The sequence below is a fragment of the Chelmon rostratus genome, chromosome 13 (assembly GCF_017976325.1).
Source record: "Chelmon rostratus isolate fCheRos1 chromosome 13, fCheRos1.pri, whole genome shotgun sequence".
Taxonomy (NCBI): domain Eukaryota; kingdom Metazoa; phylum Chordata; class Actinopteri; order Chaetodontiformes; family Chaetodontidae; genus Chelmon; species Chelmon rostratus.
In genome coordinates this window covers 26660790-26678223 of record NC_055670.1, presented here as the reverse complement: position 1 = coordinate 26678223, position 17434 = coordinate 26660790, and the positions used below count along the sequence as shown (strand labels likewise).

Genomic DNA, 17434 nt, shown 5'->3' with positions numbered 1-17434 from the left:
ATCAAAGACAAAAGGTCGAACTCTTTGAATCTCTTTGAAGAGAACTCGGAGGACTTCTGATCTGTAAGATCCTCGACTTCAGATGGATCTGATATTTTTCTCATGAGTCCAGACTTCAAGGATGAGAAAGCTGCACCTCCGTGGCTTCAAATGGATTCTATAATCAGACGATGAAGAGCGAGCGAAGGCATGAGAGCTGAGGTCATTCCAACATTTGGTTTGGAGTATTTGGAGAACTGGAACACTTCTTGTTTGTTTTCCTGCTCTGTGTGACGGCTGATCGCAGAATTAACTGAGCGATATCGTTTCTACACATTCAGCGTTCTCCGGAGAACAGCTGCTCTTTGTGCTATTTTAGTCTCCTCGTGTGAAGAAGATCATCATCTGTTGATCCTTTGACACGATTCAAGGCTTAAGAGTTTCCTCCGACACGATGGAGCAAAGACCTGACGGTACAGATTGACCTGCGGTGCGTCTCTCTGGTAAAAGCTGTTGTGTTTCTGGTGTTCACCTGAGGACAGGACGTGGAAGTCGAGTGCACGATGAAGACACGTCCCTCTTTCTTACTCTGCTCTGGACCTTTTTCCAGGAGGCGGTCCTGAGGTTCGTGTCCTCGGTCGTGATACCAAGCTGACGCCATGAACCTTCGCGGTGTCAATGTGTCACAGTGGATCTCTAACACCGTCAGAGCCGTTACCGCTCTGGAGTCCAACACCTGGCCTCCAGGCGGGTTTGAGGAAAGCACCCTCGGACTCAATAACGTGACGAACTCGGGGTGTCACGGGACTGACGCGGTCCGTAACGGACAGTCCGGGAATTGGTCTCACCGTAACGCTGGAGGAGTCTACAGCGAGGAGGGCGGCAGGATTTATGGGTCTCAGTGTCCTCCCCAGGAGACGGGAGTGGAGAAGAACTGGGCGGCGCTCCTGATTTTAGTCGTCATCGCCGTCACGGTCATGGGCAACATCCTGGTGATCCTGGCGGTCTCCCTGGAGAAGAAGCTGCAGAACGCCACAAACTATTTCCTGATGTCACTGGCTGTCGCTGACATGCTCCTAGGCATCTTGGTGATGCCGGTTTCCATGGTGACCATTCTGTACGGTAAGCACCGAGTGACACTGACATTTGGCGTGTTGAGTCGGTTCTTTCTGTATCTTTATTCTCTCTGCAGAAGAAAGTGGCTCAAATCTAAGAGTCACATTAACGTAGACGTTTGTTTCGACGTGCGACTTGTCAGAATTCATGCGTGACGCTGTGCCGGCGGTTGGAGACGGATGGAGAGCGGCAGCGGTGGAGGTGTTCAGTGTTGTGTGTGTGCAGAGATGAACGATGTGACACAGCCTTAAAACCCAGCTAAGTACATTTACTCAAGTGCTGTACAAAAGTCACATTTTGAGGCACTTGTGCTTCATATTTCCATTTTCTGGTACTTTGTACTTCTACTTCATTACATTTCAGAGGCAAATATTATACTTTTCACTCTTTAGTTACTTTGCAGATTCTGATTAATGATACAAAATATAATGTATACATATATTATATAAATATGATCTAATATTATAGGTTAAGGTTATATCAGATAAGATCAGGGGATGCACAAGTTAAAAAATTTAAAAGGTGATGTATGAATTAATGCATCTATACTTATAATCCAATAAGTATTATAAGTAATATAATACAGTAATATTTATTAGCATGGGGGCCATTCTGCATAATTAGTACTTTATTGCTTCTTTAAGTTTATTTTAAAGACTTTTGTTTGTACTGAAGTGAGAGATCTGAGTTGTCCTTGATCATTTCGAGTCCACTTCGAAAACCCAGACCACCACCCTGTCACCCCCCTACTTCCCTTTACTGACGCAGCAGACGACACGAGACGGACCAGAGACCAACTGGTCCTCCGGCCTCGTCTCACCAAGCTGCATTTGAATAACACGTAAATGTCTCCAGTCATTTTCTGTGGTGTCACAAAGCATCGAGGTTGTTTCAGAAAAAAATCAGGTGATGCAGCATAAAGAGCAAGAAAGTCCACGTATGGAGGAAGGTGGTGTGGACGGGGGGCAGAACGGTCAACTGACTGTGACGACGATGACAAAGGTCATGTGACTTTGTCCTTTCCTGCATGTCCAACACTTAAAATGAATCATGAGAACAGTGGTCATATAGAGCGACTCTGAGTTTACATGATTCTGGTTAAACACTTTCCTGACAGGAATGAACCTTTCAGGTCTTGAGTTTGGATTTTGACACAAAACTGTTTTAGAAGACGTCAGCGCACAATGGCGCATAGATCCAGAGCAGAATATATATAACCTTTGTGTCATCAGGTGGAAGTGTGCAGCAGAGAGGACAAAAAGACGTCACTGAATAGACAATTGTCTGATGAGACAATCGAGTCTTAAAAAGAGGCGTGGAGTTCAGTATTTACCTGAGGGGTAAAGTTAAAGAGCACACAGTGATCCAACTTCAGCTGCTCTGACGATCAGAAACACGTCATCACATGTTAAACTGTTAAAAATCTCCAGGGTTAAAGGTTCCAGTCGACTGAACGTGCAGAGCACAGGACGACCCTGCCAGACTCAGACCTCTGAACCGTTTCACAGGGAACTGGTCTGTCTGTCTTCATACAGCTCCACCCTGTCCAAACCATCCACTGAGGAGATCATACAAACAGTCCACCATCATGTTAGCAGCTTTCATCTCAGTGCTAACATTAGCATGCTAACATGCACACAGCAACAATGCTAACATGTGGATGTTTATGTTTGTCACCTTCGTTTAGCATGTTAGCATGCTAACATTTATTAGTTAGCACTAAACACAAAGTTCAGCTGAGTCTGAATGTCTTAAAGACGGTTATTAGAGTTCATCCTGAGGAGACAGAGAGACAGACAGAAGGAGAGAGACAGAGAGAGAGACAGACAGACAGACAGACAGACAGACAGAGAGAGAGAGAGACAGACAGAGTGAGACGGACAGAGAGAGAGAGAGACACAGACAGAGAGAGACAGACAGACAGACAGACAGAGAGAGAGAGACAGAGAGAGAGAGAGAGACAGAGAGAGAGAGAGAGAGACAGACAGACAGACAGACGGACAGAGAGAGAGACAGAGAGACAGACAGAGAGAGACAGACAGACAGAGAGACAGACAGACAGACAGAGAGACAGACAGAGAGACAGACAGACAGAGAGAGAGAGAGACAGGAAGAGAGAGACAGACAGAGAGAGACAGACGGACAGAGAGACAGACAGAGAGACAGACAGAGAGAGAGACAGAGGGACAGAGAGACAGAGACAGACACAGAGACAGAAAGACAGACACACACGCAGACACACACAGACACACACACACACACACACCGGGCTCCCATGCGGGCCAGCTGATTGGCTCTCCTGCCTCTCTGAGCTGTAAATGTCACGAGTCGCTGCTCACATAAGGAGCTTTAAGCCAAATTCATTTGCATGAGAACGAGCTCCGTAAATTAGTCAGAAGGAAGAACGCTTCCAAAAGAACGACCTCCAGCGCTCATTACTCGCCGTCCCCGGTCCTTAATGAGAAGACAAAAGAAGTCATCGGCCACGGCGACGGCAAACATAAACACACGCCGCAATTATCTCCTCGCGTAGCTGCACATCCGTCAGCCGAGTCAGAGAGCAGACACAGCGTCGTCTCAGAGTGAGAGGCCTCCGTCATGTTCACAGCAGCTGACGGAGGCGGCCGCACAGGTCGGCGCTGCTGACAAACAGGAGCAGAGGTGCAGCGGACGGATGAGGCCGTGGATGTTATTAACGAGTGTGAATATCAGACCGTTAACGAGGTCGTTCACGAGCGGCACTCACGCAAGAAATACTGTGATGAGATCGCAGGTCAACAGTATGGATGAGATCAATGAGGCTGTACCAACGCTGACACAGGAAACTGTCACCAGTGTAGCAGAGAGCGCCCTCTAGCTGCAGGAAGAAGCAAACTTCACCGCCTCATTTAGGCTTCAGCCGAATAAAACTTTGGTCAGCATTCAGGAGGTGTCACCACGCTGCAAACAAACTATGATTACAAGTCTTTTACATTCTGTCTGACGTGCAGTTTTTTATAATCGCTCACACTCTGAAATTAAAAACAACACACAGTTCATGAAACCTGACCCTCCAGGAGCCGTGTCAACCCCAGACAAACATCCTCGACGACCGCACAGCCCAGGACTGGTCAGTTTATTCATGTACTCTAATGATCTCTCTGAAACACTCAAACCCAGAGACAAGCAGAACAACCACACACACACACAAGCAGCAGAACACCTCAGATCATCAAATGAAACTCTTCAAACTATACAATCATTTATAAAAACCCAGTTTTATGGCTCACACATGGTCCATGTGATGTGGTTCTGTTTGAGGCAGTTCCACTCTGCTGCTCAGTCTGAAACACTTTTCTAATCACACAGTCTGGGTTTGAGTGTTTCAGAGATATTTTAGAGTAAAGTACATGAATATATTGACCAAACACAACAAGTCCAGCACTGCACACTGATGTTTTTTTTTATTTCTGTGGCGTGTAGTACGGAGAGGAACCCAGGAGCGGAAACGGAGAATGGTTTATTTACAACAGGGGGCATGAGGTCCACAAACAAAAACTCAAAAAGGGGTCCAGAGAGTGCTGGGCTGTGCGGGCGCGGGAGGCACTGAAACAAAAAGAGAGGAGACAAGAAAGTACGGCACATGAACGTTTACAAACACCGGATGAATAAACTACCACGAGGCTGATGTTGCGCCGACTGGTACCACGATAAGACGGAGTCTCAGCAAGCTAGAAATAGGCGTCTTGAATACAGAAGTGAATCCAGGTGGGCCCAGCACTCCTCCACGCAGCGGGGGAAGGGTGTCTCCGGAGACAGGAAGTAAGGTTAGCCGCACAACACAACGAAAACAGGAAATGGACTTTCACAATAAATGCACCAGAAGATACAAACCACAACAATTTCTCTCCACATTTTAAAATCAGTCAACACGTCCCTGCATCTCCAAAATCAGAACAGAACGGATTCTAAATCCAGCAGAACACAGCTAAAACATTTGTGAAGATAAAAAGAAAAGAGAAGAACAGAAACCCTCAGCATCGTCTCTGTGCCTCGCTGGCTCACAAGACAGTGCGTTGAAATGGCGAGGAGGTGACATCATGTTAGATGTCTGTGTGTAATGTGTGTGTGTGTGGTGTGAGGCTGAATGTGCTGATAGATCTGGGCTCAGGTTTGGCTCAGGTTTGGCTCAGGTTTGGCTCCTGGAGTGTCAGGTTTCATTAACTCTGTGTTATTTTTAATGTTAGTGTGACGAGGATGCAACAAAATCTTTTCCCTTCTCCATCAGATCTTCATGTTTCTGCTCAAGCTCACGTTAAAATGCTCGCTGGTTATCGGGACACACAAACTTTGATCATGCAGAGACTAACTCCCCCTCGATGAAGGGCAGGGCTAGGTGGATGCTAGCATGTGGTTGCGAATGAATGAAAACAGGGGAGGGATGCTTGCAGGTCTTGACGTGCTAGCAGAGCATTCTGGGATTTGTAGTATTAGTGCTGCTTTTTTTGTGCTAATTAGCTAATGTGAGCATGCTAAGAACATTACAGCAGCAGTGTTAGCATGCTGTCAGCTGCTAGCCTGCAGACTCTCAGTAAAACACATCCAGCATCCTCCCCTCACACATGAAGACTTCAGTCGCAGCAGAGGGTCACACATCTCTCTGTGCACAACATCATCAGGGGTTCAGGGTCAGTCCTCGCTGGGTCAGTACAGCCATGGATCTGACATGAGGGGGCCCGCTGAGTCCTGCCAGCACAGATCAGCTTAGCAGCCAAATGCCTGTTTTCCAGCTTGGCGGGTGGCCAAGTGATGATTTACAGATCCAGTTCTACCCCACAAATCTAGTTGGCTAAAACAAACATTTCGAGTGTCTTGGGAAATTTGGGATTAACTCAGCATCATGGCTGAGTGGACAAAGAGCTGTTTCCTGTCTGTTCGACATGAAATACGTTTTCTGGCTCGTCTCCGGGACGAGCTGTCGACAGAAACACTTCTGTCACGTCAGCCGGTCACTGCTGTACAGAGCTGGAGAACCTCATAGAGGCATGCACACAAGTACGCTGTGTCTGTTAGCTCGATGCTAACACAGAATGGGAATTACCCTTAACAGGCTAACATAAATTAGCATTTCGATTCTGACAACATTTCAAATGATCCGTTGTACTTCTTTAATGTTTTACATTAAACAACATGAGTTCACTTACAGGCTCAGTGGAAACAAGCTAACAGCTGCTAACTTCACATTGTTAACTCAGTGTGCTACTCCACACTGACCAGCTACAGCAGCCTCCACTAGGTGGAGACACTGTGTCAGAGGGCAGCACAGGTCATTCCACTTTGGTCCAGACTAAAAAAAAAATGTCCACTACTACTGGATGAGCTGTCAAATGTTGTCCAGTCATTCCTCCAGCAGTCCTCTAGATGTATTGATCAGGTTACTCGTCGAAGAATGATTAATTAATCTAATTCTTAATTAGAATCTGGTTTAGTGTCTGTGCCATCAGATCCCTGCTGAAGGTGATCTATACCTGCTGAAGGTGATCTACACCTGCTGAAGGTGATCTACACCTCCATGTGTAACTGCAGCGTCCGCCTGCTGTCCCGGCCTGTGTCGATTGACATCAGTAAGAAAAGCTAACGCAGCTGAAGTGTTTGGCTGTCAGCGAGCGGGACGTATGGATCTGTTTGATGAGCACCTCCAAACCTCCGGGCGGACGCCGAGCCGACGCTGAGCATGACGATGTGTTTGCTGTGTGCAGCGGTCCTCAGTAGTCAGTGAGTGTGGAGGTGGAGCCTCCGTCAGCTCTCAGGCTTTTGGTCACTCCAGGCAACAGTGAAAGCCAGAGGACTTCTGGGAACAGAGGATTCCAGCCTGGTTCGGTGGACGCCTGCCGAGTGTCCCGGTTTGCCAGCTCTGATCTGTGTTCCTGCTCTTTAGAGGCACATAAACGACTTCATTTCATATTGATTTCCCTCAGGTTTGGGATGAAATGCTCGTTTTCTCCTCCTCCTCCTTTGATGTCTGCAGCCAGTTTATGTCCCTCTTCTTCTAAACTTTGAAGACTTTCACTCCTCCATCCATCCGTCCTTCACTCCTGCCGTCTTTTCTCTCTCTGTCTTGTGAGCTTTCCTCTCAGAGGGCGGACAAACAAACAAAGCCTCTGGGTTTGTCCTCTTTCTGAGGACGGGCAGCTGTGCCGGATGAGATTTACTCAAAGATTAGACCGTTTCTGCTCTGGATTCCTCTGTGATCCAGTCTCAAAGCAAAACCAGGTCTCTGCACAATCTAAATCTGTTATCTGAGACCGCCTGTCCGTCAAACACCGTAACCTCGTCTGCGTTTAGTGATGGGGGTGTAGTAATGTGTTGATTCTGATCAGTGTATTGATTATGACGGGTGGAGCGGCCCGCCGGGATCAGGATGAGGCTTTTAAGGACACAGTGAGCCATCTGAGACGCAGCTGCAGACCAACAGAAAGAAACAAAGTGAGTCACAGCCTCCGTTAGCTTCAGAGCATCTCAGACTAAGATTCTTAACTCTTCCGGACGACGCTCACGCCGCCGTACTGTCACATGTTGTGTTTGTGATTCAGGATGAAATGATGGAGGACGAGGTGGATCAACAACAGAGAGCATTAAAGGTGATGAGGAGATTCTTCTTCATGTGTCTCTGACAACTAAACACGAACAGAAGAGCTGAGCCCCCGTCAGGCAGCAGGGTCAAAGGTCGGGGGGGGGGGCATGATGAGCTTTAGAAACAGTAGAAATAATTCCAGGTAGCAGCTGGTCCATTTCTGTCTCTCAGATTCCTCCAGCTTCATTGAACTTAGTGTTTAAAACAGACAGAAAAGGTGAACTGTCCCTTTAAGTTAGCTAACGTACCGTCACAGACTCGCTGCTGGCTGTCGACGGCTGTGGATGTTCGTTCAGGAAAACTTTCCCACTTAGTCCTGAGAGCAGCGGATAATTAAAGTTGAATAATCAGGGCTTATGATGACACTCGGCTCTGGCACGCTGTAATTTGGATCGAGCACGTTTGGTTCGCTCTCGGGGGGGGAAACGCACTTTTCTGTCCACTGAAGACGCTGTTAATGTGTGTGTGTGTGTGTGTGTGTAGTTCGGGTTGGACTGTGAGTGTTAATGTGTGTGTGTGTGTGTGTTTGTCGTTTGGAACAGCTGACGGCGCTCGCTGTAGCTGCTCTTCATCACTGCTGCTGCTCCTGCTAACGTGATGACATCATTACTGTCGACCTCCGCACCTCTTCTTCTTCCTCTTCCTCTTCTTCTTCCTCCTCTTCCTCCTCTTCACATTCTTCCTTTTCTTTGTGCTGTCTTTTATTAGACCTCGTTCATTCTGTCTGTCTCTCTTTAGTTCATCAGTGCGGGGCCTTGAACTCGTTTCTTGTGTGTCACGTCGTTTATATTCGGTGTTATATTCTGCTCAGTGTCTCAAGAAGAAGCTTCTTTATTCCAAACAGCGAGCAGCGACTCGAAATCTCCAGCAAACAGCGAAGCTTCTCGTTTTCCACTGAAGACACATTTCTTTGATTGTCTGTCCTCGTCTGTCTTTGCTTTTGTCCCACTGAAAAAAAATGTTTATTTAACAGACGAATGAACTAAACCAGACGGAAACAAACAACCAATCACATCCAAAAGCTTTGCCGGCGGCGCTCGTGATGTAACGATGACCAACGCGGCGTTTTTGAAACGTTATCATCTGTTCTTTCTCTGCCATCGTCGGGACTCCACGTCTTATTGTAATTCTAGATTTCTACATTTAAACCTGACATTTAGACTCAGGAGTCTGAGTTTCACCAGCAGGATCTGAAAGGAGGAGGAGAAGTTAACCCCATGACGCCTGAATTTATTGAGTTATATTAAAAAATTAATTCTTTCTGTTTTTGCTTTCAAATTGATCCTAAATTAAGAGGAGTGTGTTCATTTTTCTGTATCACAAACAACAGATATAAATTTAACGAGAACAGGGTTCAAACAAACAGTATTTGTCCACTTTTTTAAAGGCTTAAATGCAGTAAAACATCTTTTTTGTGTATTTAAAATTCATTTATTTCATCAAAACAGCCACAAAATTGGCTCACAATAATTACATCATAGCAACAATTAGAACAGGGGTTGTTTCACTTTGACCGGTCCGACGGGAAACCAGAGCTTGCAAAGGTTCCTCGGTGTGTGTTGAAGATGCACAAACCGGCATCAGAGGAATGTCAGCGCCATTCTGCTGCAACGTGGATTAAATAGTTAATGATGCGAATTTGCGACAATCAGCGTTAAGGGGTTAAATATTTGTGGCGTTTGTTTTAAATGTGGGACGTCCACAGCGGACGGAGACGGACCGTGATGACGTTGTTGTTGTCTGAACTGCTGGTTCACACCAGGGGACGGAGGACGTCATGCTAACACATCACACACTGTGCGATCTTGTTGTCCTGTTAGCTGACAGCTATGCTAACTGTTAGCACTGAGACATGATGGACGCTGCAGAGAGGCTGGACCTGCTGTGGATCTGCTGTTTACCTGAACAGGTTCAGGTGAGAGTCGGTATCTGGTTCACACATTTTCTGTGTCACATTCTGGACTGACAGACGAGCGTCAGACACTAAAGAAAGACTCGTCTCCAGTTTAAGACTCTGACTCATCGATGTTTGCTGCTTTCATCTCTTTTGTAAACTTTGGATTTTGGACTGTTTAAAATTATTATCTGACATTTGATGGACTGATCAATTAATCAAGATGATAACGAGCCAATTAGTGGATCATGAAAGTGATCAGGTGCAGTTTGTGATTTGGTGGAAGAGGCTCTGATGGTTGCGTTAGCTTAGCGGTCGGGGAGGCAGCTGCAGCAGCAGGTTGACAGCGACAGGTTCGGCCCTGTACACCTGCGTGAATGTGATTGGATGTTATTAGCTGCACAGCTGTGCATGAGCCAATGGTTGTGAAGCATATTAGAAACCACTGATGCTGATCGGCCAATAAAAGTGCTCTGCCTGAAGTAGCGCTGCAGCGCATTCATGTGACTGAAAATAACTAAAGACCACGTCCGACCAGAGACCAGAGACCAGACCAGAACCAGAACGTGCTGGATTATGTAAACCAGTCTGTCGAGTTCTCCTGATGTCTCGTGTCCAGTGATGAGGTTTGTGTTGAGTGAAGCAGGACGATCAGGTGAATTATTCATCACATCATTAGTTACCTTTGTTTCGTGAGGTGGTGTGTGTTCACCTCCGAACCTTTTCATGTGCTAAACACGCTCTGCCTCAGCTAATTAAACGTCCATTGAAATCTTTTCTGAGCTCATCTCGAGCAGAGACAGTGACGGCGCCCGTGACGACAAAGTTCCAGACTGATAACCAGGGCGACACAGACAGGAAGGAGGACGAGGACGGAGACAGCCAAGTCCTGACTGGACTTCTGCAAGACAGTTAGTGAGCTGACTGGTTAATGTTGACAGCAACAACCCGAATCCCCCCGCTAGGGCATGAATAAAGTCTTATCTTATCTTATCTTATCTTATCTCATCTCATCTCACCTTATCTTATCTCATCTTATCTTATCTCATCTTATCTTATCTTATCTTATCTTATCTCATCTTATCTTATCTTATCCTAAAGCAAGGCAAGAGGAGACAAAGAGAATTTCAAAAGTCAACGTCAACACGCCTCAAAGACAGAAATCAGGATTATACTTAATATCTATTAATTAATCAAATGAGTGTAATTAAAACACTTTGTGACGTATCAGGGTTAATTTAACCTGTGAGTTCATGTGGAGCTGGTTTAACTTACTAATAAAAACACACAGGTTGGATTTTAAAGAGGAGCTGATGAAATGATCAGCTGATCAGCTGATGAGATGATCAGCTGATGAGATGATCAGATGCTGTGAGTGAAGCTGCTGTCCTAATGTGAGTTACAGGTAACATTACTGTCCAGGTTGTAGCTTCACCTGCCTTCAGAGAACTGACTGGAGTAATACATGACCACACACACACACACACACACACACAAAGGTGAATTCATTTTCGTGGGAAGCGGCGAGCACATGTCACATGGTCACTGCAGCCCTGTGACTCATGGACCGCCGTCATATAACGGAGGGCTGGTATCCACAGAGATGAAGGTTATGAAGTGAATGGCGTTACCATGGGCGATGCTGAAGCCTGTCATGTTGCAGGCTGGAAATAGATTCTTGAAGAAAAGAGAGAACAAAGAGAGAATGAAGGAACATATTTAGTCTTCATCAACAGCCGGACGAGGCTGCAGACACCGAGCTGCAGCCAGCGTCTGAACGCTGGATGTTCAGTTTCTGTGTTCTTTCCTGGACGACACACTGAGCTGCCTAAAGATCTGCAAACATTTAATGAGCCGCATTAGTTAATGTTTGTTCACGCAGAGGCAGAAAAAGCTGACAGAGCACATTATCACTAGCAAGTAGTGCTAACATGTTAGCATCCAAGTGTCTTTTTAAACATCCAACATGATGATGGATGTGGATGAACGTCGGTCCAGTGTTCTCTCTCTTTGAGCTCTGTGTTTGGTCTCCTCCAGCCTCCTCCTGACTGTCTGCTGTTTGCTGCTCAGCAGGAAGTGATCTCAGGCTTTTTACAGCTTCTGTCCAGGTGGAAAGAAACTGAATATTTTCTCAAGTACCGTAGTTAAGTGCAATTTTGAGGGACTTTACTTCAATATTTCAAGCTACTTTAAACTTCTACTCCGCGACATGTATTTGACAGTTGTAGATGCTTTCAGATTCTGATGTAACGTTAAAAAAATGTAAATAAAATGCAGTGTTTCTCTGCATGCACGCCCCTGAAAGATGCTGCACTGCCGTGAAACAGCGAGCGCTCGTCTTTCTGAGGAGACTGAAAACACGAGTTCTTACTGCGATGATGCATTCAGGATAAATACGTATCCACAGCGTCAGGTGAGGTTAGGTGTTTGTCACCGGGGTTTCTTGGTTTTTTGCAGATGCCTGTAGTCAGAAAGAGGAAAACGACGCCGTCTCAGACAGATGATTCAAAAAGGAAGCGACTATCTGAACCGCTGAGAGACATTTGGACGCTCTGGACATCATGTCTCACGTATCGGCGATCGATCGGTTGAAACAGTGTGAATCAATGAAAACGTGTCAATGCTTCACCTTTGTTCACGCATCACAGGTGAAAGCATGACTCAGCTCAGGCTACACCTCTGTTTCCCGGACAACTAAAAGGTGGTGGTGGTGAGTGTTGGTCAGAGGTCAGAGGTCAGAGGGTCTCCAGGGTCTCCTCCTTCAGTCAGTCATGGACAAAGAAGCTGAGGAGAACACCTGCCGAAGCATCTCAATGACTGAAGTGTCTCGTCTTCTTCGTCTCCAACGAAGCGAGAGGAAGCTGAAGTCATTAGACGGATACTTGACAGACAAATGTGTCCGCCTTTTATCGAGACGCTGCAGTGACATGAAAGAAACTGTCCGAACATCACAGACGCAGAGACAAAGGTGAGGAAACAAACGAGAGCGATGACGAACACGCTGAGGTCGGGGGGGGGGGTATTTAACTTAGCTCGTCTTTTTGTCTCTCGTCCATTCGGTCTGCTTTGTGCTGAGCTTCAGAACGTCCAGGTGGCCAAACGTGACCGAGCTGTTTGTGGTTTACTGGTTTTATAACATGGGGGGGGGGGGACTAAGTGTTCAACATGTCAGCATTTCTTTCTTTAAACACATTTTCAGTGCAGCCACTCACATGAACCCTGAAAAGGCCCCGGGGCTCGAAGGAGTCAGGACTCAAAAGCAGGAGACCAAACACAGCTCCAACAAAAGGCGAGCACGAAGGCTGATTTATTGACAAAAACACAAAAAGGCAATACAGGCAAACTCAGGGCTCAGAGGTGGTGTCAAAGAGGAGGAACAAAAACACTAAGGATCTCAAAAAGAGAACTAAGGACGCTAAGGTAATCAAACAGCAATAAAGAGCTATGGCAAGATTAACAGGACTGATAGCGAGACGAGATACAGGGAGCACGAGACGTACAAGACAATCTGGCACCAGACAAAGAGAGACGCGGACTATATATACACAAGGTAACAATGAACAGGTGGAGACAATCAGGGCGGGGCAGACAATCAGACAGGTGGGAAACACATCAGGAAGTCAGAATCTGAAACGAGAGGAGGGGTAGGGTTTCACAATAAAACAGGAAGTGCACGACAAGACTAGACACTGTGAACAGACACATCAGACATGGCGGGACATGACACCCCAGCAGACACCGACAGAAACAACGACACAGACAGAAAAGGTAAAAACTACACAGATGGAAAAACTGTGCAATAAAGTGAGTCAGAAAAATCACTAAACCAGCAGATTCCACTCATCAGTACTCCTACCTGTGCTAATGACAATGAGCTGGGTTACTGCATGTTGGGGGGGTAATACTTCCACTCTTTGAAAAAAGGGTTACCCACCTCTGAATGCAAGAAAACAAATCAAGCAGTCAACAGAACACAACAGCAGCACTGGTCGATCCTCCTAAAACCACCACTGGAGCTGTTTTATAAGTGGAAAAAGATTTCAACAGTCTGTCAGAAAGTTAACAGAGAGGCTCCAAAATACTTGGCAGGTGATTGGATGAACCATCTGTCTATCACAGGCTAATTTCCACCAATCATATCAATGAACCATGTGGTGTGACGAAACCCTCTGCAGTCCTGATAGAGCTGATGCTACTGTGGCGGCTACGCTAACGTCTTCAGAGCCGCCACCGCTGTTTTCAAACAGACGCTGTCGTCACATCAAAACCACGGCGTAGCTGCCGGCAGCTCCTTACAGGACGCTGATTGGTCCAAACGGCTTTGCTGTGACCTGAAGCCTGGCAAGATGGATTCTCGCACCGCGTGATCTCGTGTGATCTCGGTATCGTAAACCAGCTGCCTCTCAAGTTCAAGTCACATGACACAAAAATCCAACTTTACCAGAACTACAGAGGAGTTCAGAGGTGGAGGCTGTGTGTCGCAGAGCAGAGACCATTTCTTTATCTGTCCTGTCCAATGGAAATACGTTTAATGAGTATTTCTGAATACTTCACTGAACTTCATTAAACTTCTATCCACGATATCTGCGACAAAAATGACTCCTGTGAGTGTTTCTGATTTACAGCTTTTATGTTGAAAGTCTGGTTAAACCTGTAATAACTTTTTTATAATATAAAACAGAACATTAACATACCTGTACCTTTTAAGATGATGTGTTGAACAGTTTACTTCACCTGCAGCAGCTCCAGAACAACACGATGATGATGATGTGGAGTCGAGTCACCTGATGAACGTCAGTCCAGTGCTCTCTCTCTTTGAGCTCTGTGTTTGGTCTCCTCCAGCTCTTTAGCTGCTCTATGTTCAGCAGCTGCTCTCCGACTGTTTGCTGCTCAGCAGGAAGTGATCAGAGGCTTTTTCAGCTTCCTCTCTGAGAGTGAAGCAGGTAAACGATGAGCTGGACGTCTCTGAAGCTCCTGAAGCTGCAGGTTCAGCTGATGAATCTCTGCCAGAGACTCCGACACGCTGCTGTGGTGTCAATGAGTGATCGTGGAAATATTGATTATGGCTAATTTAAAGAGGTCGGCCATTAAAAAGTTTGTGAGGACGGTCTCATGTGCATGAGACAGTAAGACTCCTGACCCGGTCCCACCGTGAAACAGCTAAATAAACCCTCCTCTCTGGAAAGTCTTTTTAGCTGCGCTGAACGTGCATTAATCTGCAACCACTGCAGACTCTGTGTGTGATGACTCTGGTCTGAAGACACTTTAATGTCAAAGACACTGAGCTGCGTCCTGTGAGACTGAGACAAGAAGTCCAGCGACAGTAAACATGTCAATCTGAGAGGAAGACCTGCATCTTACAGATCCACATAAACCCCCCCCCCGAGTCATCAGAGGAGGGAGGTGTGGGTTTAGCTGTCCTGCTGCACGTGTACATTCAGTGTTCGCTGTGGGTGGAGAACATTCATCACGCCGTTGTCACCACGTCTTTGTTGTGGCTGCAGCTCGGCTCTCAACGCGCTGATTACAGTCATCAGAGCTGTTATTTGTGCAGTTACATTAACACTGAGAGAGTGGGGGGGGGGGGGGGGCTTTCTCCACACTTCCCTCCTAACTTCAGAGGTGATGAAGAAGAGAAAGCGTGAGGCAGAAGCTTCTGGCCTGAGTCAAAGAGACCCGAGGCCTCGTCAGAGAAATAACAGGATGTGTAAAATTACTGAGCGTGATGAAGAGGAGGCATTCAGTGCTTCAGTTCTTTCACTTCATGTCTGATGTGGTTCATCAAACCTGCGACGCACTGATGGTTTCTTCCTTCATATGTTTGTTGATGTCACCCTCATCTGTCAGTCTGAGTCGTCCTGATCTCCAGCTGGTCCGCCCGTTAACGTCGTCCCCTGTCCCGAGACTCGACCCGGCGGTTCTGGGGTCAGGAGGAGTTCTGGCTTTGACTCTCCCAGATGTCTTTTTCAAGTCATTCTTTGTTGTGATGTGTGGTTTAGATTCTGATTAAAGCTTTCACAAAAAAAGATTTAATGAAGGAATAACCTTCACTGGGGGGGGCTCGTTCGAGTCTGCAGACTGCGGTCCTCCCTCATTTACATGCTGGAGTTTGTTGGCATTCAGTACCAACAGATCCTTTGAGTCTCGGCCTTTGGTCCGTTGTCAGAGCCGCTGAAGTCGAAAGAACAGAAAGAAAACAGCGATGTGACAGATGGAGACGCTCGGTCACAGAAATCAAAAGGCCATCGCAGCCGTCAGCGCCGTCAGCGCCGTCAACGCCGTCAACGCCGTCAGTGCTTCAAAAAACACAGCAAACAAATGACGAAAGGCTGACGAGCTCGTGTGGAAGCCTCGACGGGTTCATGCTGCAGAGCAGCTCCCGTCACCGTGGAGATGAGGAGTCTGACCTGCTCCTGCTGCTGGTTTGTCAAACATCAAGCCTTAAATGTCAGCAGAGAGTCAAGCAGCACGTTATAGAGGTCTAGTTCCAGGACTCTGGGTGTGGTACTGGTATGTGGGCCACCACGTCGGTCCAGACTGAAATATCTCAAAAACTACACTTTGAACATACACGAATGAACCCTGCTGACTTTGATTGTCCTCAGATTTACCTTCTAGCGCCACCATGAGGTTCACTTTTGTGGTTTTGACTGAAACATCTCAACAACTGTTGGATGGTTGAGACATGTTCTCCCAAAATCCAATACTTATGATCAAATCCCTCCAGAGCTAATGGCTTTAGCCTCAGCTGTCCTTTGTGTTTACTGCTAATTAGCAAATGTTAGCATGCTAACATGCCAAATTAAGATGGCAAACATTGTAATTTAGTGCTACCTAAAACTCTGCTGTACTGATTGTTTTTCTGGGATGGTATATAGTTACACAGCACTTCAGGAAATAGCCACAGCCTCACACTCCGATCAGAACTGTTCTCGACTTTAGCTTGGTTAGTGTTATACCGCCACCTGTTGGTTAGGCTGCATATTGATCATGATGCCGCTTCCGTTGTGTTTTTGTGTTTTGTGGGATTTTCTTGGGAACGAAGAGGAAAAAACCTGCGCTCTTCTTCGCTCTTCTTGATTAGGAAAAGGAATTCATGTATCAGAGCATTGTTCTGCTTTGTACTCGGCTAACTGGCGACCCAGTGGGACGAGCTGTGTGACCAATGTTGGGTCACAACACTAAGTGTGGGAAAGGCTGCATTACAGCATCAAATGTGGATTAATTCGCCGCTGAAAATAGTCCCCAACAAATCCATCATTTCTTCACTACTTCCTCCCGTTTGATAAAAACTACAGAGCAGCTGTTTGAGGAAATTTGCTGAACCTTTAACAAACATGAAGCGATGTATCTGTGAGCGTCTGTAAGGGTGTAAGTCTTCAGTAGGAGTGAACGGTTTTGGACGGACATGTTGTTGGTTTGTGTCAGAAGATGATGCAGATGCAGAAGATGCAGCGGGGGGAATAATTAGCGGCCCTCCCGCCCAGCTGAGGCGGTCTTCAGCTCCGCTGGCTGCTGTGGCTCTCTGGGAGGGAACAGTTAGAAAATATGTGTGGTTTCTGGAGGAGAAGCACCTGAAGGTGTTCAGCCGCTGAGTCAGCAGCCTGAACTGTGAAGGTGCCACAAACCCGATGATGCTCGGACGAGTTCATGTTGTCATGAGCTTCATTTTCAGACTTCACAGCTGAAAGGACGTGACTGATGGAGCTACAGCTCACACAGTCAAACAGAACTTCTTATGTAAAAACGTCTCCTCAGCACAGAAACACAGATTCAACTGAACTCCTGCAGGGCCCTCAGCACACCTGTTTCCCATCATCCTTTTCTGTATT

General features: G+C 46.5%; 1 protein-coding gene across 1 annotated transcript in view; it reads left to right on the top strand.

Moving 5' to 3' along the window:
- Positions 1-638: 638 nt before the first annotated feature.
- LOC121616480 (5-hydroxytryptamine receptor 2A-like) overlaps positions 639-17434 on the top strand; it is a 35022-nt gene continuing 18226 nt past the window's right edge. Inside the window, exon 1 of the mRNA XM_041951261.1 lies at positions 639-1101. Coding sequence (XP_041807195.1) covers positions 639-1101 — 463 coding nt within the window. The remainder of the gene's footprint in view (positions 1102-17434) is intronic.